This window comes from Pelodiscus sinensis, chromosome 3 (genome assembly GCF_052426305.1).
Source record: "Pelodiscus sinensis isolate ZL-2025 chromosome 3, ASM5242630v1, whole genome shotgun sequence".
NCBI classification, from domain to species: domain Eukaryota; kingdom Metazoa; phylum Chordata; order Testudines; family Trionychidae; genus Pelodiscus; species Pelodiscus sinensis.
In genome coordinates, this window is record NC_143054.1 from 80,792,880 (window position 1) to 80,814,984 (window position 22,105).

General features: G+C 44.8%; 1 protein-coding gene across 3 annotated transcripts; it reads right to left on the bottom strand.

Annotated features, from left to right (window-relative positions):
• Nucleotides 1–887: 887 nt before the first annotated feature.
• DDO (D-aspartate oxidase) lies at nt 888–20,270 on the bottom strand. Of its 3 annotated transcripts, none has more exons than XM_006123204.5 (5): nt 19,943–20,270; nt 11,754–11,928; nt 7,862–7,970; nt 5,836–6,012; nt 888–2,562 (listed from the first exon to the last, which is right to left on the bottom strand). In XM_006123204.5, exons 1-5 carry the CDS (start codon nt 20,111–20,113, stop codon nt 1,995–1,997), a joined length of 1,200 nt encoding a protein of 399 aa, XP_006123266.1. In that variant the 5' UTR covers nt 20,114–20,270; the 3' UTR covers nt 888–1,994. The 3 variants fall into 3 exon arrangements, with proteins under 3 accessions (XP_006123266.1, XP_075780096.1, XP_089633334.1); XM_075923981.2 differs by lacking the exon at nt 19,943–20,270 and adding an exon at nt 19,144–19,704; XM_089777208.1 differs by lacking the exon at nt 19,943–20,270 and adding an exon at nt 12,196–12,220.
• Nucleotides 20,271–22,105: the final 1,835 nt, after the last annotated feature.

Below are 22,105 nucleotides of genomic sequence, written 5' to 3' on the forward strand. Positions count from 1 at the left end.
CCAGCGCTCCCCCCACCATGCGCCGCTCGCCCGGCGCTCCCCCTGCCCAGCGCCGCGCGCCCGGCGCTCCCCCCGCCATGCGCCGCGCACCCGGGGCCAGCGCTCCCCCCACCATGCGCCGCGCGCCCAGGGCCGGCGCTCCCCCCACCATGCGCCCGGTGCCAGGCCAGCCCCGAGCACCTGGCGGGCGCATGGAAATGCCCCCACGGGCGCCATGGCGCCCACGGGCACCGTGTTGGGGACCACGGAATTATGGGAATTGGAGTCATAAATCCCCACACCACCTGCAGACTGCATGGGGGAAAGAATAGAATCTGTGGGGTCATTACACTTCTGTATAAATTAATGGACAGAGTAGATGCTGAGCCCTTCAATCAGGAGAGTTAAATCACTAGTGGGCCCTATTGGGAGAGCTGTATTCCATAATGATCTGCCCCAGAGTACTCTCCCACAACAGGAGCAAGTGGGGAAGTAAAGGAGGAATATTTCTCTCCAAGACACAATTTCTTCCTCATTTCCTCCTAGGACAGTACAGCTATGTGTGACCCTATAGTTACATTTTTATATCTCTCTCCTCTCACAGTTACATTTTTTTCAAAAAGTTTAAAGATGTTTCCAGAACTTGGTACAGCAATAGCTGAATGTTGTCATTTCTGAAACTTATCTACATCACTCAACCCCTCCAAACCATCTGTGCTTTTTCAGGCATGTAGGAGCCCTATAGCACAGAAAACTGCCCACATTTTCAGCTATGCTTATCAATCAGTTCCACATGTTTTTCTTGTGCAGTTCATGGTTTTCAATACCTGATTGATCCAACAGCTCCCTCTGGTGGAAAATAAGAAATGTGCCAGTGCAAAAGCGCTAGAGTTTAACTGAGGTATCACTCATGGTAGACAAATGTTATATCCCATGTCAAATCTTCCCAAAACAAATAGGTCACAGTAATATCTTTATTTATTATATTAATTCTATTTTTGACTTTGTTTATTCCATATTCAGTTGTGTTCAAGTGAAATATATTGCATGGTTGAAAGCTAATTTCCATAGACTAGTCAGCATTGTAACACATTAGCGAAACTGCAGGCATGAGATTACAGTGAGACAATATATCTTTATTGCTTGTGTTTTGGTAAATAAAAAATCCCAGGTGTACAAAATGATTGCTTTGTGCTTGGGTTATAAAAGCAAACATATAGGTCATCTGCTGCCTGTAATTATAAAGATTGATAAAAATATCTCAAATATAATTGTTCCTTTTAAGTCCATAACTACGCCTTTGAAGAGCATTATAAATGTGAAAGATTTGGCACCATCTGCCATGCATTTATATTTGAAATAGATTAGAAAATATGGATCAGATGGACATATTCAAGGCTAATATTTAGTCCTGCCTCGGGACAGGGATAGATGGGCTGCTAAAGTCCCTCCCAGGCCTATATTTCTATGATCCTTTTCACTTGCATCTAGAGAGGCATAATGATAAATTGCTTCAAGTTATATGCAGAAGTAGGTCTGTGCTAACACCTAAGTAGCATTCACAAGGATTTCAGACAGGCAGGAGAAAGACTTGAGCGAAAGAATTTATGCAGAGATTAGAAAAGTTAACAAATGGCCTGTATTTGGACATAGGCAAGATGAAAGAGGTACATCAAATAGCAGTGGCAAACCATTCTGCAGATGAGTAGATAGTATACCCATTGCCTATCACCCATACTAAGTCAGGGAAGGCTCAGCCCAACACTAGTTATGGGTTTGGTGAGGGAAATTCTTGCTTATTCTTATGCCTCATGCAGGTTCTGAGACACCTAAGAAGATAATTCTCAGTTTTCTGGGTTCATCAATAGCCCTCCTAGTCAGGTTTTTCTTCCAAAAGAGAGAAGAGCCTTTGAATTTTCCTTTGGTGCAGCTTGGGATCTGGGAGGGGTAGCACTCTCCAAAGGTATTAGTGAGGGAAATATAGCCTATCACTAACTGAAAAGGCGTCCTAATGATTATAACTTTGCCTTTGAAGAGGAGCCTTCCAGAGCAGCAATACATTCTCCCACCAGTCGAGCAGCCTCTTTGGCAGTGCCCCTGTGCACTGAAAAACCACCCGAACCATGTCCATAGTTGTGAACCACAGGCAATTTTTTCCCACCATGGACCAGCATCTCTTTTTGCAGTCTCACAGCTAACCTGGATGGCCTCAGACCCACCCTCACCATCACATTCTGGGCTCTTTGAAGTGAGGGTTCAAGAACACAACATCTGTCAAATATGTCTTTGCTACTGCTAGGATCTGGGGATAAGCTCCAGTTGTCCTTTTGCCTTGTCCCACCTAATGTTACATTGTGTATTCCCGGATAAATGTAGGTTAATCCGTCCCCATCCCGGATGAAGTGTTTCACCCAAGGAGCATGAACCTTGAGTACTTGACCTCTCACAGGATATATTTCCAAGTCACCCATGAGTTCTCTGGATCCAATGCCTGAACAATTGACAATGATGTCATATTTGTTATGCAGTTCCCACAGATCTTCTACTCGTCTTGCATACACCTGGCTGCCATTTTCTTTCAACCTAAAAAGAGACATTGGCAGTAAAGCATGACAATGAACTATTAATAAATCTCCTGGATTATTTTATGCAAATTAAGTAAGAAAGAGAATCTTTAACAACAGAAGGATAGACAATTACAGGTTGAAGAAAACTTAGAGAAAGATTACACAGGGCTTTTGTTTATGAGTTGTCTGTTGCAATTAAGACACTGCAGACAAAGGTTTTTTGTTTATAAAATTGGCCAGGGCAAAATATATCAGATGTATAAATATTACAGAGATGCTGTGGCCAAAAAAAAACCCAAACCCAAAACAGATGAGCCCATGAATTCATTCTTACGATGATTCCAAAACTGAGAAGTTCATGCAGCCTAAGGATGCACGTTTACATCATAGAAGTTTAATCTGTCTGGGATGGTCGGGGTTTCTACTCTCCTCCCCCCCCCCGGCTCTGCCAGCGGGAAGCCTGGCCTGGTGCTGCAGCTGCGCTGGGTTCCCCGTTGCATGGGCTAGTGGGGAGGGAAACTGAGCTCTTCTGAGCATGCTCCCTGGAGGCTTTCCCTGCTGCATCAGGGTGCCAAGCCAGGTAAATGTCCCCCCTCATGCCCAGACCCCACACCCAAGCCCCACTCACTTCCCTCCCCCTGCCAAGACCCTGCATTTCCAGCTTGTTCTGACACACTGCCCCAAGTCCCCTGTTATACCTTCCCTCCTGGCCAAACACTCTGCCCCAATACCCACTCCTGGCCAGACATTCTGCCCCAAGACCCATCCTCTACCTTTCCTCCTGGCTAGATACCCTGCCCCAAGTCTCCTCCTGCACCCTCCCTCTTGGGCAGACACCCTGCCCCGAGACCCTCCTCTACCCTCCCTCCTGGCCAGAAACCCTGCCACAAGACCCCTCATCTACCCTCCCTCCTGGCTAGACACATGACCTTATTTAACATTTGTTTATTATTATCCTTACTTTTTTACGGTCTACGTTTTCAGCTCCATGTACCAAACTGTTATTAGGGCAGTCTTCCTGGGGAGATTGTGGCGTATTTCGACCCCCAGGTCTTGCTTAACAAATTTTCCCTGGAAGCTAGTGTTGTGTTTTTTTATTATTTTTTTTTTGGGGGGGGGGGGGGGGAGGGTTGCTCAACAACAAAAAAATCTTTGGTGTTCTCCATAAAAAAAATTATTGTTTGGTATTCTTCAGTCTTAAAAAGTTTAAGAAACACTGGTCTACACGGTGTGCTACAGTTGAGTTAAGATACACAACTTCAGCTATGTTAATTGTGTAGCTGAAGTTAAAGTACCTTAACTTGACTTTTGGCGCTGTTTACATAGCAGAAGAACACTTTTCCTTTGACTTCTCTTATTCCTCATGAAATGAGGGTTACAGAAGTCAGAGTAAGACGCTCATTATATCAAAATTATTTTGAAATAACAGGCTTGCTATGTAGATGCGCGCTGCTATTTCAAAATAAGCGTGCAGTGTTGACAGCCTAAGGTGCTACAGGACTATTTGCTATTTTTAAAGTAAAATCAGATATGTTAGACTGCACATTAGGCATTTACATGAATCTCTCTTAAAAACAAAAAAACCTTATCCTCTTCTTGGTGTTTGCATTTATTGTTAGCTTAAATCTCAAGCTTAAATCTCAACCTAAACTTACTTTGAGTATTACTTAAATGTATGGATCTCCCTGCAGGACCAGCTCCTAATCTGTCTAATAGGTACAGATTCATTTTCTATTGTGGTCTTTCCCCTGTAGCATTTGAGCTTGTCATCTTTTTTGCAAAAACATGTTCGTGCAGAAACTCCTAAACATTCTACAAAATTCAGATAAGGTAGTGGGAGAAAGCTTTTGAACTGTGACATTAAAGCTAACCTAGAAAGAAGTAGATAAATGCTTTTGTGCTGCCAACACCAGGTACCACAATATTGTTCAGATTTCATTTGAGTCTGAAAAATAGTTATCTATTTACTATGGTCTCTTTCTTAGTACTCACAGACAGGAAAAATCCTTGATTGTCTTATTAGACTACATCCTTTGGGAAATGAGAAGAGTCTGAAACCAGAATAAGGAAGTAGCAGAAGCCTTTGCAGTGATGCAGCCTGACAGTTACTAAATGGATTCAGCAATTTAGTTGTTCCTCAGTACAATTTTCAGTATCAGTTAAGCAATGAAACATGACAAGACTTGTGTTTCTGTGAGATAGTACAGAAGTCAGATAGCATTGGCAACATAAGAGTACTGTACTCCCACTTATGCTTGCTCCAGAAACAAGAAACATTATTTTATACAGTGCAATGGCAGGGAACATAATCAAACAAGCCAATTATCTGGAAATTTGTTCCAAGATGTAGATACATCTTTTACTACCTAACATCAAATCACCTTGTTTCCAGTCACCATGCCTGTGACAGGAAAAACATTATTTGCTCTTTTTAAGTACGCTGAAAGGGATTATACAAACAAATTGTAAGATTTGGTTTCTGACTGCTAAAATTCTTTGAAATTGATGCAGTTTGAGGAGAACTGGTCTTCAGAAAGAAAAAAAAACTATAAGACTTTTTTCTGCATAGGCATGAAATTTAAAGCCTTCATTTATGTCAAGCACTTTGTACATTCAAACATTTCTGCAAGGTTTTCTTCAGGAGCTCCAGAATGTATCATCTATAATTATCTGCAAGCAGACTGCACCTGCAGTACCTGAGCCAGCCTGGTTTAAGGTATATTATTATGTAGGCTCCCTGGTGTCCTTAGTCAGGTCTGTTCATTAAAGTAGGAAGAGCACCATGGTTCCATGCCCATTTGGGGAGGCCTGTTTGTCTTAGTATGATCACCTAGAGGTGTCCTTGCATTCAGGACTGAAATGACCCTGTCACTGGATGCAGATACAAGAAGGGGAGGCTTTGTGCACTTTGTTTCCTTGTGCACCAACCCAGCAGAGATCCAGATAGTTTTGGAAGAGTTTGGAAATGTAGGTCTTGATTCTCATTTACATTAAAGCCACTTCATGCCACTCATCCCATGGGTGTTAAAATGGCAAATACAACATTCTCCCACAGTAAGACATCTGGACACTACCAGATTTATGAAAAACAGACTTAGATTAAATAAAACTCTTTCTCTTTGTCTTTAAATTCTTGGAAAAGAGGTTGTGTGTGTAACCCAATAATAATTTACAGATCAGGCTCCCTTTCTCCCAGGAAGGAAGGAAAGATTTTTAAATTCATTCAATCAAAGGCAAATTTCCAACCCTTTCCTTTCAGAAAATATCAGCCATATCCATTATAACAAACCTTTTCTCCAACCACACCAGATAGGATGGGCAGTCACATTTCAGCGTAGTAAAGGCCTGACCAAATTTGTGCTGTGGAAATTTCTTCAACTCCTCTTTAGTCATTGAACGAAATCCCAGGACAACATCAGACCAAAATGGTAACTCTTCATCAGGGATGGTTTTAAAGATCTGCCAGCTAAAGGATACGGAAGAGAAGAGGCCAGACTTAAACATACTTGTGCTGATGTAACACAATTCATTTTGATCATAGTTTAAAAATATTAGAAATCATCTTCCATTGCTCAGAAAGGACTTCAAGAGTTTAGACAGATGGACGGTAACAAAATAAAAAACCTCAAAGATGACAATTATTTAATTGGCCATAAAGTTTAAGGGAGTCTCAGGAGGACTTGAACCCCAGGGTGATGGCAGATAAAGTCGAGTGAGGGTTGGGGTAATGAAGCAAATAAAAAACACTAACTGGGGTACAAAATAACAGAATAACACAGGGTTAAATACATTTAATGCAGTGATTAGAGGAATGGGGAAATAGCAGCCCAGTGTATCCTAGGTCCTCTTGTTTTCACTGTTCTCATTTAGAAAAAGTGCTGGACAATGACAACACGGGCCATTAAAACGTTCTGTGCTCCATTTACTCTCCAGCCTAGAATCTTGGTGCAGAGACTTTAGTTTAATCCCCATGAATTCAGTAACTAAATTTCACAAGTTAACAAATGGGCTCAAATCCAGATCTGCATCACAGTACCACTGCTTGGGCCCATCTACAGGCAGGGTACGGTACTTGCTCCCATTTGGAGTTTAAGCTCTGGAATTCCTACCCCATTTAACAGCTACAGCTTTTCTCTCCCCACCTTCAAAGCCCACTTTTACCCAGCTTTCTATACAACACTCCTAGATGCTAGGAAACTACTAACTTCACCTCTGTTGAGTAGTTATTATGTCTACACTACACACTTCAGCTGATCTATGTTAGGTCAACTTACAACCAGCATGGTAATTACTCTGGGTCCACACTCCCCTCCTTCTGTTGGTGATGTCCTCACCAGGAGTGTTTCTACCAACTTGGGGGAGGGAAGCTGAAAGCCCAAGCTCCACCCCAGGCTTCCAGCTTCCTTCTCCCTGCTGGGAGCCTGAGCAGTTCCTGGGAACAGTGGGGAGTCTGGGCAGCAGCCTGCTCAAAGAGAGGAACCCAGAGGCAGCTGGACTCTAGCTGGAACCTCCTACATGTGAGAGCCCAAGCTCTGAGCCTGATTTTCTTGTCAGTTTCACAACTCCAGTATAGAACTGTGAAACTGACAAGTACAACAGCCTAGGTAACCTGCAGTGTCCACACAGGCACAACATCACTTTAACTGCACTGACTAAGCCCTATGCCCCTTGTGGAGGTGGAGTTATGTCAGTATAGTAGGGCATTTACAGTGACAGGGACAAGGCTGTAGTGTAGACACTGATACAATTTGGTCAGCGTAAGCTGCCTTACATTAATCTCATTCTCTAGCGTAGACCAGGCCTCACACAGGCTCTCTTTCTAAAGGCTGCAAGCTTCTTGGCTGCATCTGCATGTACTGTCATGTATAATCCTGATCACTCTTTGTTCCAGGTACTGGCAAGCCACAAACTGCTTCCCCTTCACTCACTGAGAAGGCAAATCTTTGCTTATAGTGGGCAGCAAACATACTGTGTTTTATATTCCGTTACCATACTTGAAGGACTCTACAATGTCCCATCTCCCATTACTAGGGTGACCACCTACATTTCAAGTAATTAAACAACGATGAATGTAGGGAAAATATGGGCTGCAACTTATATTTAAGAGACACCAGCCTATAGTGTTTTATTTGAATGATTTTTGCTTGAAAACTTGCATCAAGTGATCAAATGCTTCTTAATACTCCTTTTGAATATGGGTCACAAGAGACACTCCAGAGAAGGAATGTTCCTTAAATACTAGATGGAGTGTCACCCTGCTTACTACAGTTTATAGCATACAAATATTAAAAGTCTATTTTGAGTTTCTTTCTTACCCAGACACCAGATGAATGCCAGCATCTGAAGCCTCAGATGAATTACTGATTTCAAAAAGATAGTCAAAAGTCTCCCTAAACCACTGCTTTTGCTGGTGAACTGGTGTGCCTGTACACATGAAATAAAGCAAAAAGATAAAATGGAGGGAGAAGTTACATCAGGAAAAGCCTCCCAAGGCAACATCAGCTGAGAAAGGCAGGCATCAGAGAAAAAAAGGAATAGTAAATTTTCTACATTGATAAAATTTTGTACATGACCAGTAAAAGTATACATGCAAATTAAACCTGTATTTAGGTATTCATTGAGTCCAGTGCTGTATAGTAATTCATGCCTCCTATAAGGTGCTAATTACCTTCAACTCCCAAGAAGTTTAGTCTTCAAAGGAAGATGACAGCACTCAGCAGCTTGCAGTATTAGTATTTACCTACTTAATGTTCTCATTACATATCATAAGATTGAACTATGTCCTAAAATATCAATGCATAGCCTGTTGATTGAACTATATATTAGTGGACAATATACCCTACTGCAACATTAAGGTTCCAGTCCTGCACTGGGATCCTGCCCTGCTGAAGTCCTCAGGGTCTGAGGATGGACATTGTAAAATTACATTTTATAGGTAAGGAAATGAAAAAGTTATTTCCTAAAACAACATGAACTCAGCCTCCTTCCAATAGGCAGGATCTTTTATTGATGGTTACGTGCATAGATCAATATATTACTGTTCATGTCATAAAATGTATATTATAAAACATACCAGATATGCCAATCAAGTTAAAGTTTCTGGAGGAGCCTTTAATTTAGTATTTTCTCTCATCAGTTCCCTTGTAAACCCTTCCCCAATGCAGGCCAGTGTTTTCTCTGTAATTATATTGATACTCTCAAAAAGAGATACTTTCATTAACAATAATGTCTGCACACTGTGACACTTCTAGGGGGTACCCAAGGGTGAGTCGCCTTGCTCTCACCCGTCCTTCGTGTGAGGAAACCTTATCTGTGCCTGCCAGGGATCAGCTCCCCAGCTCCACTGGCCACAGGCAATTCAAGCATTTCCTTCTAGGCCTCTCAGGCCCTGCTGTTTCTCTACAGGCTAGTGCTAGGCACAATTCAGTCCTCTGAGTATCCCTCTGGAAGATCTTGCCCCTGCTCCTCTAGACACTCATGATATTCAGAAATTTGCTGCTTGTAAACAATCGGCACACCTCAGCTTACCAGTTCTACCTCAGACCACCATTCCATGCAACTCACAGCACTTCACACGCAGCCCAGATAAGGGTTCAGTACAATAAGTTCACATGTATTTAACAAAGCACAAAGATTCAAGTAGTAGCAAATGGAATTATTGGAAATAAACGGTCATAAAAGAAAATCATAACATGCATTCTAGAGGATAGACTTAATTAACAAAATACTCTCATGTCCTGCAGAATACTGCTCACCCCAAATCCCTGTAGCATGTTACAGCCAGACTTGGCCTTGCGTCTTCTCTCATAAGACAGACAAGCTCTGTACTTGCAGGATCTTGTGTGTTATCTTGGACTTGCAGGTATACCCTAACAATCCTTTATCTTTAGCCATAAGAAATCTCTCTGCTGTTTATTCCATCTTGTGAATGTCGTCTCTTGTAGCTTTCACAGTCTCTTCTCTAAGGGTATGTCTACACAGCAAAGTTATTTCAAAATAACAGCCATTATTTCGAAATAACTTTACTAGCATCTACACAGCCAAATCGCTATTTCAAAATTAATTCGAAACAGCAGAGTGCTTATTTTGAATTTGGTAAACCTCATTCCATGAGGAATAACACCAAATTTGAAACAGCTACTTCGAAATAAGTGCTGTGTAGACACATATCAAAATAGGGGACCTCCAGCCTTCCCAGGGTGCCCTGGTGGCCACTCCAACCTCAACCAAGAACACTCCTCTCCCTCCCTTCCTCCCCAGAGCCCTTAAAGGGGTTGACTCTGGCCACAGTGCCTGTGCTAGCTCCAAGCCTGCCAGCCCAGAGCCAGCAGTCACTGCCCCTGACCAGTGGCCCCAAAACATGAGCCAGCAAGCCACTGGTAGCCAGCCCTCCACCACTCCCCAGGAGCAGTCTGCCAGCTCCCAGGAGCCTGCCAGGGCCCAGAGAAGGTGGGCACCTTCCTGGTCCAGGGTGGAGATCATGGACCTTATTCAGGTTTGGGGGGAGGGATGCCCCCAACGTCCATGATTTTTGCACTAGACAGAGGAACGTGGCCGTCTATGGCAGGATAGCTGCCAGCCTGGACACCAAAGGCCACATGCAAACCCAGGAGCAGGTTCGCATGAAAATCAAGTTTGTCTGGCGAGACCCCCCAACCCTGGGGCCTAAGCTTCCCCTCCCCCTTCTTCCCATTGCTTACTCTTTCCAGCTCCCTCCTCCCAGGTTTCCCCCTTCCCTCTCCCACCTTCTCTCCCCAGTGTCATCAGAGTTTCATTCCCTCCCCCCGAGTTTTGTTAAATAAAGAGAGTTTGTGTTCATGAAAATATATGTATTTTATTTGACATAAGGAAGGGGGTTAGGGAGAGGTAAGTGGAAGGACGTGAAGGAGGAATGAGGCACAAGCCCCCAGTGGGGCAGACCAGGGAGGCTCTTAGTGCTCCTCAGGGTGGAAGCTCTCCCACAGGGCCTCCTGGATACTGACAGCCCCCCGATGGACCTCTCGGATGGCAGCTTGCAGAAAGTGCAGCCAGGCTCGCAGCAGTGCGTCCAAGAGAAGCACCAGAGTGCCCAGTGGCAGCTCTGGCTCCATGTTGCAGAGTGCTGTGGTGTCCCGAGTAAGGGCAATCAGGGCATGCAGAGACAAAATGCTTTGCTGTCCCACATCGAGGTAGGCAAGCAAGCAGGGAAACCTGAGAACCAGCTGTCCGAGGGAGGGGGGAAGGTCCCTTTAAGCACAGGCCTCAGGCAGCAGCCACACAAAGTAACTCCTGATCTGATGCCCTGCCGGACCTGATTCCGGCCAGCCTTAAATGCGATTCAGCGTCCACTCAGCGTGGATGCGCTATTTAGAAATAGCAAAGTTCTATTTCAAAATGCATTTTGTGTGTCGATACATTATTTCAAAATAACTTACTTCGAATTAACTATTTCAAAATAAGATATTTCGAAATAACGCTGTAGTGTAGACGTACCCCCAATATTAGGGTCGTCAATGTTCTAAATGCACAAAGCTAAACACCCTTCCCCCTCCCACTGCCCTCTCCTGCGCTGAAGCCCCACCCCTGCTCTGTTCCTTTCTGAGTCCTCACCCGCCACTCACTCCATCCCCCTACCTCTGTTGCTCACTGTCACCCCATTCTCATTCACTTTCATTGATCTGGGCAGTGAGTTGAGTGCAGGAGTGGGTGAGGGCTCCAGTTGGTGGTGTAGGCTCTAGAGTGGGGCTGGGGATGAGGTGGCTCTGGGATAGGGCTAAAGCATTTGAAGTGTAGGAGAGCTACAGATTCTCGGTACAGATTTCACATGTCATTCTTTGGTGAACTATAATGCATTATCCAACCCATAGGCAACCCAAGCGGACCTGGGGTTGGTCTCTTTTACTCTCACTCATTCACTCTCATATACACCCAAAATATGTAGAGTCTTAAAGAGCTAAAAATATTTCTTAACACGTTAGGACTGAAAATGGAACAAGAACACTAGGGGAAAATGGGTTCCTCAGCATAATTTATGATTGTTCAAAAAAAATAATTACCAGAGATATATATTCTAAGATAACCAGAGTGCAATAGTAACATTAAGTGGAATAATTTCTTTGGTATCCAAAGGAAGAACAAAGTTTAAACCTGAAAAAAGTCATACCACAAAAGCTTTAGTCCACATTGTTCTGAAGTCTGACCTATGAGCTAAGCAGAGGTTTCACTCACCTGGGTAAGTGTGTGGAATAAGCATTCCAGCTGCTACATCACTTGTTGTGTTGGGAGTAAATCTCTCTGAAATTACAGTCACAGAGCATTTGGGAATAGATTCTGAAATGTACACAGCTGTAGACAGGCCAATCAACCCAGCACCAACAACTGCGATCTTTCGCTCAGCCATATGCTGTAGTAATGAAGAGGGGAGAAAGTTCCAACTAGTTATTTAGGGTGTCACATCCAATGCAATTTAAAAAAAAAAAAATCTTTTCTTATTAGTTCTGCAATCTATCGTTTAAAAATCCCCAGAAAATATAATAGGGCTGGATCTCACAAACCTGTACATGTGTGACTAGTCCCACTAAACTGACCACAGGACTAAGTGGGCAAATAAGGCCTTTTCAGTGCACAGCAGGCTTTGAAGGATTAAGAAGAGTGGAATTGTACTACTTACAATTGTCAGCATCTAGAAGGCAAGTTAAGGACTGAACAATGAGAGTAAAATGCAACATAGGCAGGGGCGGCCCATGGAGGTGGGCAATCTCGGCAGTTGCCTAGGGCGGCCCCCAATGCTGACATAACACCATTGAGGGCTATGGAGGCGGGGGTGCCGGTCGCCTCCATAGCCCTCAATGGCGTGACATCAGCATTGAGCGCCGGGCAACTGCCGAGGTTGCCCACCTCCATGGGCCGCTCCTGCCTCGAGCCGCTCCTGGTTCTAGTTGATTCTTTGCTCAGAGAATGGTTTAACTGCTGGTTTTTGTCCCATTGCGTGCAGTGCGTAGCTTTGCAGGTCACTGCTTCTATACTTCTGTCCAAAAATGGGGGAGGGCAGATGTTGGTCTCGGTTGTCTTGATTATGCCTTGGGGGAAATGAGGGAGGCAGAAAAGGGTGTAAAATCCTTTTGTGCTTTGCAATAGTTAATAAAACATGTCTGACTGTGAGGTTAAAGCGACAACCGTGGCTCCAGTCCAGCGACTGCCTCCAAGGAGGGTATACATGAACATTTTGTGGAATACGTCACAGATTACTGAATCCTCCTCTGTGCACGAAGGTACAATCCTGAGCACCCACTGCTGCCACTGACCTCAAGAAGAATTGCAAGTGTTCAGCACTCAGCATAAAGTGTAATGGTAAATCCATCAAGCCAAAGGGTTCTGGTATCCCTTAGTCTAAGCATATGCACATTCCTTGCTTTGACTCTAGCTTTAAGCTGCTTAATGTCTCTGAAGTACTTACATTTACTTAATATGTAATTTACTTTTAATTATTATTAGCACACAAGAAAGGAGCTCTTTTCTTGCATGTTCTATTCAAGTGTCTGATTCTTTGCACCTGGCAATCTAATCTCTGGTGATGGTTCCCCCCAGATTTACCTTCTATCCTAGTGTCAGGAGTTTATAGCTTGGCACCTCCTGATAATTGTAATCCTTGACACTGTCTGATAGATTTAATCAGATCCTTGGTTAAAATAGTCCATAGTCCCTTGATCTTACTTTTCCATTCTGGAAAACAGTGCCAGCAGCGTGGAGGCTATAAAAAGATCCAACTTTTCCATTTTTAGGTTAGATTTTAGGCATTGGTTATTTCTCTTATGATGCCAGTTTAGGTACTGTATTTTCTGGCGTATAAGGCGACTGGGCGTATAAAACGACCCCCTAATTTTCTAGTTAAAACATAGGTTTTCGCCTATACTCGCCGTATAAGACTACCCCCCCTTAAGAGGCCAACCGGCAGCGCCCCAGCTGCTCTGCCCCAGGGTCCACAACAAAAGCCTGGTCTGCTGGGGGGGGGGGGCGCACTAGCGGCGCCCCCCTCCCCCAGCAGACCAGGGACACGGGGAGCAAAGCCGCAGCGGCAGCGGGGTGCCGCGCCTCTGAGGCTTTGCTCCCGGTGCCCCTGGTCTGCTGGAGACGGTCCCCAGCAGACCAGGGGCACCGGAAGCAAAGCCGCAGCAGCGGCGAGGTGCTGCGCCTCTGAGGCTTTGCAAGAGCAAAACCTCAGAGGCGCGGCACCCCACCGCCGCTTCGGCTTTGCTCCCGGTGCCCCTGGTCTGCTGGGGACCGTCTCCAGCAGACCAGGGGCACCGGGATCAAAGCCTCTGAGGACGCCGGCAGCGGGACAGCCGCAGTGCGTCTGGGCTGTCCCACTGCCGGAGCCCCTCCGCGGCTTTGCTCCGCATCTTCCTGGTCTGCAGACCAGGAAGACGCGGAGCAGCTTTTCTCGCCCTGGAGTACACAGGCGGCGGGACCACGAGGTCCCGCAGTCCGTGTCCTCTGGGGTGAGAAAAGCCCCATTCGTACCTGCAAGTCGGGGACTGCCTGTATGTTTATACCCGGCGTATAAGATGACCCCCGATTTTTAGGGGATGTTTTTTAGTATAAAAAGTCGTCTTATACGCCGGAAAATACGGTAACATAAATTAGGGGAGATTGGGAGGCCCTGCTTTTTTATTATGTCACTGTGTGTAACTGCTTGGACTGCTTCCTGCTATTCAACATTAATTTTTAGTTATTTATAATATTGTATTTCTGTGGAATCATAGGTTTTGGTGGGGGGGGGTTTGGATTTTTTTTTAAGGGTTAGATAGTGCTTGGCTGTTGTGCAGATTTGCAAGAGAGGAAGAAAGCTTCATTATTTCACTGCATCTTCTTTGAGTAATTGTTACAATCCCTGTTCTCCCTCTATGAGAGTTGCTTGTACTTCTTTCTTTATTTGTAATTCACCTATCTTAGTCAGACAGAAGGAAGGAAGGTGGGAAGAGAACAGTTGCTTAAAGACTCTAGCTCTAACAGTGCAGAGACCCAAACCAGAGCCTCCAGATGTGAATCATCACTCCAACCCTAAATCTGGAAAACTTCTCAGATGCACATAAGCTTTGCAATTCAGGACTATCTGCATATAGAAACTGAGAGGTCCCTGGACCTGTACAAACCAGTGATGTTTGCAAAAGAGGAAAACAGTATAGTGAAAAACTGCTAAATTTCATAGTTGTTGCCATTTTTCAGGGTTTGAATTTTCTGTAACAATTTTAATTGAAATATTGTCCAACATTTTCTGAAAGTTTTCACTGACCAAATCCCAGATTTCAGTAAACACATGGCTTTGGTTAAATAAAGAATTTTGAAAACTACTTAAAAATCATTCGAGGAACAATGTTAAAAGTCATTTTTTTCAAATTAAACAAACAAAAGAAAAAGACTAGTAGAAATATTGGTCTGCTATCAGAAGGTTCAAAGAGTATCTTTTGTATCTGCAAACGATATGGCCTTATATGATCCTGCTCCTACATTTTATGTCCCCTTCATCCACCAGTCAGAGAACAGAACCTGATTCTTCCTCCATTGTCATGTCTGACACTCACAGTTACTAATGAGCCCTGGCAGAGGTTGAATTTCAGAATTGACTTCCTCTTTGCCAGGACAGAAACATGATAGAACCAGGTAAGGAAAGGCTCAGGTTTGACCATAATTTATCCTCTCCAGACAGGGTTTTATCACACAGGAGCTGGTTTTACCTAAACCAGTGATGGGCAACCTATGCTAGTGAGTGGGCTTCATGAGTGGCCCTCCTTCATCTCAGTGGGCCACAAGATTATCATAACCAAGATGTTCTCTTAGGATAGGGTAGCTTTGCTAACTGAGCTTGTGCACCTAGAATTTGTGGGGCATGCCAACTGAAAATGGCAGTACTTTGGATGCAGAGGAAACCCATGGCTTTTACAGTCATTGTTGTGTGCAATCAGCATGCACCTCACTTCATATGCCCTCACTTTATGTGTGTCATTTCAGCAATACCAGTAGGAAAAAAACCTACGCTGACAGAAACCAGTGGAATCTGGCAATTCCACGTGTGGGCAACAATAAGCAAAATGTCTCGCAGGCCACACGTAGATGGGCTGCAGGCTCTACTGTCCTAAACTGACACCATCTTGCAGAAGCTTGCAGCCCCCTGTTGGGCAGTCTGTGTTAACAAGGACTGTTTTAAAGCTGCCCTCCATTGATGGAAACAGCAAGGAAAGCGACAAAGCAAAAACTATCTGCCCTGCATGGGAGGGAATGCCCCTTGGGATGCATCTGTTTCTGCTGGTGAGGATATATATATGTACCTCCCAGACACCTACTCTTCTCCACCAGTGTAGATGAATCAAGCTCAGAGAATTGACCCATTTATTCTTTAACAAGCTTTTCTATAGTTTCACGGAGGTAGCCATGTTAGTCTGAAACTGAATAAACTTAAATAATCTTGCATCACCTTAGAGACTAACAAAACATGTAGCTGGTATCATGAGCTTTTTGTGGGCATAGCCCACTTCTTGAGATGGAGTTAAGGGATCAAGGGGACAAATAAATAACAGAGAAAAAGAGGGGCTTTTTCTATAGCCCTCACCACTGCAGTTCATTAAAACTGAGCGCCAATCTGCCAACACACACACACACAACTAATTTGATGCAGAGTTAGGGCTAAAGCACATAAAACTCAATTATGGCAGTGATAATGACTCACACATTCCACTCAGCTGCTCTAGGGACCAGAGCGGGCAGCTCCAGGGGCTGAAGCAGAACTGGGGGGTGAAGCTGCCCTGCTGCTCTGGGCCGGAGGAGAGGGGAGCTTGGACTGCCTGTTCACTGGCTGCCCATGTTCTTGCCCATTGAATCCCTGTGTTTTGGAATTTGCAGCAACTGACATTTGGAGATGTGCAGAAATTGACAATTTGGGTTCCATTTAGGGTGGGCAGGGAGCTCTTCCTCCCCAATTTCATATAGGAGGTGTGTTCCCAGGCAGTGCTCTTAGTTGCTCCTTAGTGTGGAATGTGAGTTCTCCAGAAAAGAGAGTGGGCTCCCAGAATGTGCACCTGGGGGCAAGGTGTCAGTTCGTTGTTTAAAAACAGAGGCAAGGTGACTGAGATAAGAAAGGGCTGGTATTTACAAGAAGGATCTGAAAGTTCTTAGATTAACCTGTAAAACAGGGATCCCTCTGCAGATCCAGGGCAGGCATGGTGTGATGTTGAAGATCACAGGGGACTCAGGAGAAATACAGCCAAGCCCTCAGAGCCTAGTTTGCATTCAGTAAAGGGAGAAATTTGGAAGCACAGGTAAAAACTGAAAATGATCTGGACAAACAGGAGAAATGGCCTGAAGTAAATAGGATGAAATTAAATGAGTATGACAAATATAAAGTACTTCACTTAAGCAGGAACAATCAGTTGCACATGCATAAAATGGGAAATGACTGCCTAAGGAGTAGTTCAGAAGGGGACCCGGGTGTCATAGCTTCCTGCTAGTCCCCTGGATAAATCTGGGCCTTCAGGGCGACCTGTCTAATGGACAGGATGGCCCTGTGCCAGCAGCTAGCCCCTAAGCCCTGCCATGGCATGTGGAGGAAGGACATGACCCTTTGTGCTCAACCCATGCATCGCCTTTCAACATAAGGAAAAACTTCCCGTCACGGTGGTTAAGCACTGGAATGAATTACCTAGTGAGGTTGTGAAACTTTTGTCATTGGAGATTTTTAAGCACAGGTTAGACAAACACCTGTCAAGGATGGTCTAAATCCGTGGTGTCCAACACACTAGCCACTAGCCACATGGGGCTATTTGGCTGGTTGAGTATGACTAGTTGGTTTGAATAATGTGGCTATTTAACCAGTTGAGTGTGGCTAGTTTGCTTCAGAACTGGTTGGACACCAAAGGCCTAGATCATACAACCTACCATGAGTGCAGAGGACTGAACTAGAAGATTTCTCATAGTCCCTTTCAGTCCTAAGTCTAGTGATGGCAAGTAGAAGTATTAAAAACAAATTATAATAAAATAAAGTCATAACATGCATTTCAGAGACTGTCTCCAGTTAACAAAGTACTCCCAAGTCTAATAAAATGTTGCTAACCCCAAATCACTGTAGTAATTTACAGCCAGTCATCAGACATGCACACTATTAGCAGGCCTCTTAGGTGAAGGATTCTGTGTGTCTTTTACTCCAAGATATGCCCTAAAATCCTTCATCTTTAGACATAAACAGGACACACACAGCCCTTTCATGCAGCTTTTGCAATCTCACAATTTGCACCTACTTCAGTACAAATAGGCATACAACACACAACAAACAAATGGCCCAACAGGGAAATAAGTAGGTTAGTTAACTTGCAGGTGTTCCTTTTTGGTGGGAAGTATGTCACCTCCTGGTGACCTGCCTTAACTCCAAGACCTTACAAACATAACTTTCAGCGTAGATACATGACTCTTTAAGCACACTTATGTGATCTCCGTTTTACAGATGGAAAACTATAACACAGAGACACACGAGGCAGATTTTTAAATGTATTTAGGCAGTGAAAGGTACAGATAGACACCCAATGGGAGTTTCGGAAGTGCCTGTCTACATTTTTAAGTGCCTAAATACCTTTAAACCTCTGGCTATAAATGCTTTGACCAAGGTCACAAAGGAAGTCTGGGCAGAGAAGGGAACTTCCCTCCCCTCGAATAACCAGACTATCCTACTTCTCTACTGTGGGCCTCCTGCCTTAGGCCTTCTGCACCCCTCCTCCTGCTTCACTTGCCTGGCATATTTTTCACAGCATACAACTACTCACAAACCACACAAGCCCAATAAGGATAAGCTTTTGGCACATTTTTATATGAGAACATTACTTTAGTAGACAAAAAGAGCCATCAGCTTTAAGTCTACAGGCACACTCATGCAAATATCTGTTCCTACATGCAACTCTGCCACTCCTAGCTAGCAGCACTAAACATCTTGCAATAAGATTAGCAAGTCAATGTCCTCTCTCTCCAGAAAGCAAAAGTCTAAACTACCCATTGACCAAGACAGACATTGCAAGGCATAGTTGCTCTTCATGTGGTTGAGATAAACATTATAAAGAGTAAAAGCCAGTCATCTGAAGAAGTGGGCTGTGCCCACGAAAGCTCATGATTCCATCTACGTGTTTTGTTAGTCTTTAAAGTGCTACCAGACTATTTGTTGCTTTTTAAGTTTATCCTGTACAGAGTAACTCGGCTACCCCTCTGAAGATTATAAAGAGTTTCATTCTTTCCATGAGCACTTGTTCACAAGTCCTAGGGTTTCACTAATCCCAGAAGCCCTGTGACTAAGGGTACTGGTTGTAAACAGATATGACAGCTCAACTCAGCTTACAGCAGGGCAGCCTCCAGCTGAGATTTAAATACAGCCCCCATGGGGATCAATGTAGTTGTTGCTTTAATCAAATTTTATGTATTTTGTCAAATTAAATCTAGTGTAGCACCAGTTTAATATCTGTTACATTACCTAGCTACATTGTGCTCTTACAAGGAAATGGTCTCTGGGAGCTAACATATCTTACCTAGTTAAATATATCTATGATTTTTTTTTTTAAAACTGGGGAAGGGAAAGAGAGGGAAATACCTTATGAGTAAAGAATCCAGATTCTGTCTGGCAAGAGCTGTTCTCCAGAGATTGTTTAGAAGTGCGCAGAAGCATTAATAGGGCAGAAAGAAAAACATTAACTCAATGGGAGGAGCAGTTATGACATCACATCAAACTTGCCCCTTATTGGCTGTGGCTCCTGTTTTCTTTCTGCTTCACTTCACAAATAAAATAGTTGTTTGTGCTTCTCAAAAGATGTCCCCAGAGCTAATGTGTAGTGAGAGAAGAGTCTTACAGGTCATTCAAGGAGGGAACTTGGTCCTTTTTTGTTCTATGTTCATTTTTCCTGCAGCTAAATTCCTCAGTGAATTCTTAGCTCTTGGGATATATTGCTGAGAATTAACTTGCCCTCCCCTTGATGCAAGCAACTATTACAGCCACAGTGTAGCCTATCGTGGCTGCCACAGTACAATGCAAAACATTAGCCAAGTACTACACACTGTCAGCTATTTAAATTCTGAGTTCCAAGTACAGGTCAGGAACATAGCCTCATTAAATCACAGTTAACCCATTATTAAGTCAACAATTTATTTTGGCAATGAGTTGGATTTGCTAAAATCTGCTATCACAATATAAAATTGACATACAGGACAATTAAAATAATTTCAAACTATTTAACAATAGCTTGAGCTTCCAAATGGAAAACTGTTCCTTGCTAACTGATTCAATAAATATCCTACATAGTGTACTGGAAATGATCGTAATGGTAAACAGAAGGGACCAATTAAGAGCCTTACATTTCCATACTCAGCACCACAAAAAGAAAAAAGACAGTTACCTGTTCTGTCACTGATATTCTTTGGGAAGTGTTGCTCATGGTCCAGCAATATTTGGAGCTGGGTGTCTCTGACCCTGCTTGGAGTGGGCCCCGCGCGTCCTCCCAACCCAGCCCTAGAGCATCTCTCCCCCAGCTCCGAACCCAGCCCCGACCGCGAACCGTCCCTGCCATGTGCAACTTTCAGTCGGCTCCCCCTTGTCGGCTGCTGCTGCCGCCATACTCAGCGTGCGCCAATGGCGTGTTCGAACAGCTGGGCGGGGAGATGCTGGGCGTGACATGCGGTGATGTCACAGCCTGCGACTTTAAAATTGCTCAGCGGCGCAGTGCGCTGCGCGGTTGAGTTGTGAGTTCAAGGATTTATGGAGCGGATGCAGACGGGAGGCAGAGGGAGGGGTTTGTGCGGAAGGGGCGGGAGAGGAAGGAGCATGTATGGAGCGGGGGGGGGGAAGGTACCAAAGGGACAGGGTAGAGGAGAGACAAATGCCAGGGGGGCCAAGTGCAGACAATGAGGAAAAGGGCAGGAGGGGAGGTGTCAGGGGGAGGGGGGACAGGGTGATGCTGAGAGGGGAAGGGCATTGCAGGTTGGAGGGGGAGGTGCTGGGAGAAGGCTTGAAAGAAGGGGTGGGCATGAGGAAGGTAGGGATGGAGCAAGTCGTGTGAGGGTACAGAGGGGCATGAGGGGAACAGGGGCAGAGGGTGGTGAGGGGTGGGCATCAGGGGAAAAGAGGGCAGGGGCAGTGAGGGAAGGGGGAGGCACCAGGAGGGTGCAGGTGCCAGCGGATTCTGTGGGAAAAAACAGAAGGGCAGACACCTGCAGGGGAGGGACCAGCACCAAAGGAGAGAGGCAGGGCAGGTGTGTAGAGGGAGGTTTTAGGAGAGGGGATGAGGAGGTGTAGCTTGCATGAGCAGAGTGGGGCTACTGGAGGAGTGGGCACAAGGAGGAGAGAAGGGCTGATGGGGGGGGGGGCAGGTTGCAGGAAGACTGAGGGCAGGGAGAAGGGAAGGAGTCAGGACAGCAGAGGAGGGTGAGGAGTTGGGGGGCAGCAGGCACCAGGGGAGCTGTTGGAACAAGGGGAGGAGACATGGCAGCAGAGAGAAAAGATAAAGGTTTAAAAATATGTATTAACTTGAGTGGCACATCCAAACAAGCCACGTGAACTCAGTACTGGTGCACAACACAAAATTCATTCTGCTCACGGGGGGAAACTCTTAGGCTATGTCTACATTGGCAGTTTCTTGCACAAGAACATGTCCACACTGCCATGTGCGAGCTGTGCTTTTGCACAAGAGCATCCATGGCAGTGTGGACGCTCTCTTGCCCAAGAAAATTCCAATGGCCATAGGTGTTTCTTGCGCAAGAAATCCGTGCCAAGCATCCACACTACCCTCTTGTGCAAGAGCGCTTACACCTGTTAGAAAAGAGCATAGCTCTTGTGCAAGACACCCTCTTACCATGCTGTATTGTAAATTTCCTTGCGCAAGAGCAGGTAGGCAGTGTGGATGCTCTGTGGGTTCTTGCACAAGAATGGCTGTACTTGCGCAAGAAGCCGCGAGTGTAGACATAGCCTTAGAGGAAACACTTCCCCCAGCCTCTATGCCCCCAAGTTAATGTCACACACATTGGCTACGTCTAGACTGGCATGATTTTCCACAAATGCTTTTAACGGAAAAGTTTTGGCACTTTTTGCGGAAAAGCGTCCGTGCCAATCTAGACGCGCTTTTGCGCAAAAAATCCTTGATTGCCATTTTCGCGTTTGGGGCTTTTTTGCGCAAAACAAATCTGAGCTTTATACACTGGCCCTTTTGCGCAAAAGGACTTTTGCCTGAACGGGACCAGCATAGTATTTCCGCAAGAAGCATTGATTTCTTACATGAGATTGTCAGTGTTCTTGCGGAAATTCAAGTGGCCAGTGTAGACAGCTGGCAAGTTTTTCCGCAAAAGCAGCTGCTTTTGCAGAAAAACTTGCCAGTCTAGACACAGCCATTGGGTTAATACAACTGCAGGATAGTTGCATGAGGGGGGTTTGGTGGGGGCCAAACTAATCCCTGTTGGTAGGAGGATGGTGGGAAAAGCCCTTTTAGAGGGGTGACATGATACCTTTTACTTCTGGTCATGTGTCCATCTTGCCCCGAGCGTGTTACCTCCAGAGGCATGGCTAACGG

What these genes read in the sequence shown, in the direction of transcription:
- DDO (XM_006123204.5), bottom strand. Translation starts at nt 20,113, where the DNA reads ATGGCAGGGACGGTTCGCGGTCGGGGCTGGGTTCGGAGCTGGGGGAGA. An exon ending in GAATATCAGTGACAGAACAG is followed by an intron (nt 11,929 to 19,942) that starts GTAACTGTCTTT and finishes TCATTACTACAG; the next exon opens with CATATGGCTGAGCGAAAGAT. An exon ending in TATTCCACACACTTACCCAG is followed by an intron (nt 7,971 to 11,753) that starts GTGAGTGAAACC and finishes TCATGTGTACAG; the next exon opens with GCACACCAGTTCACCAGCAA.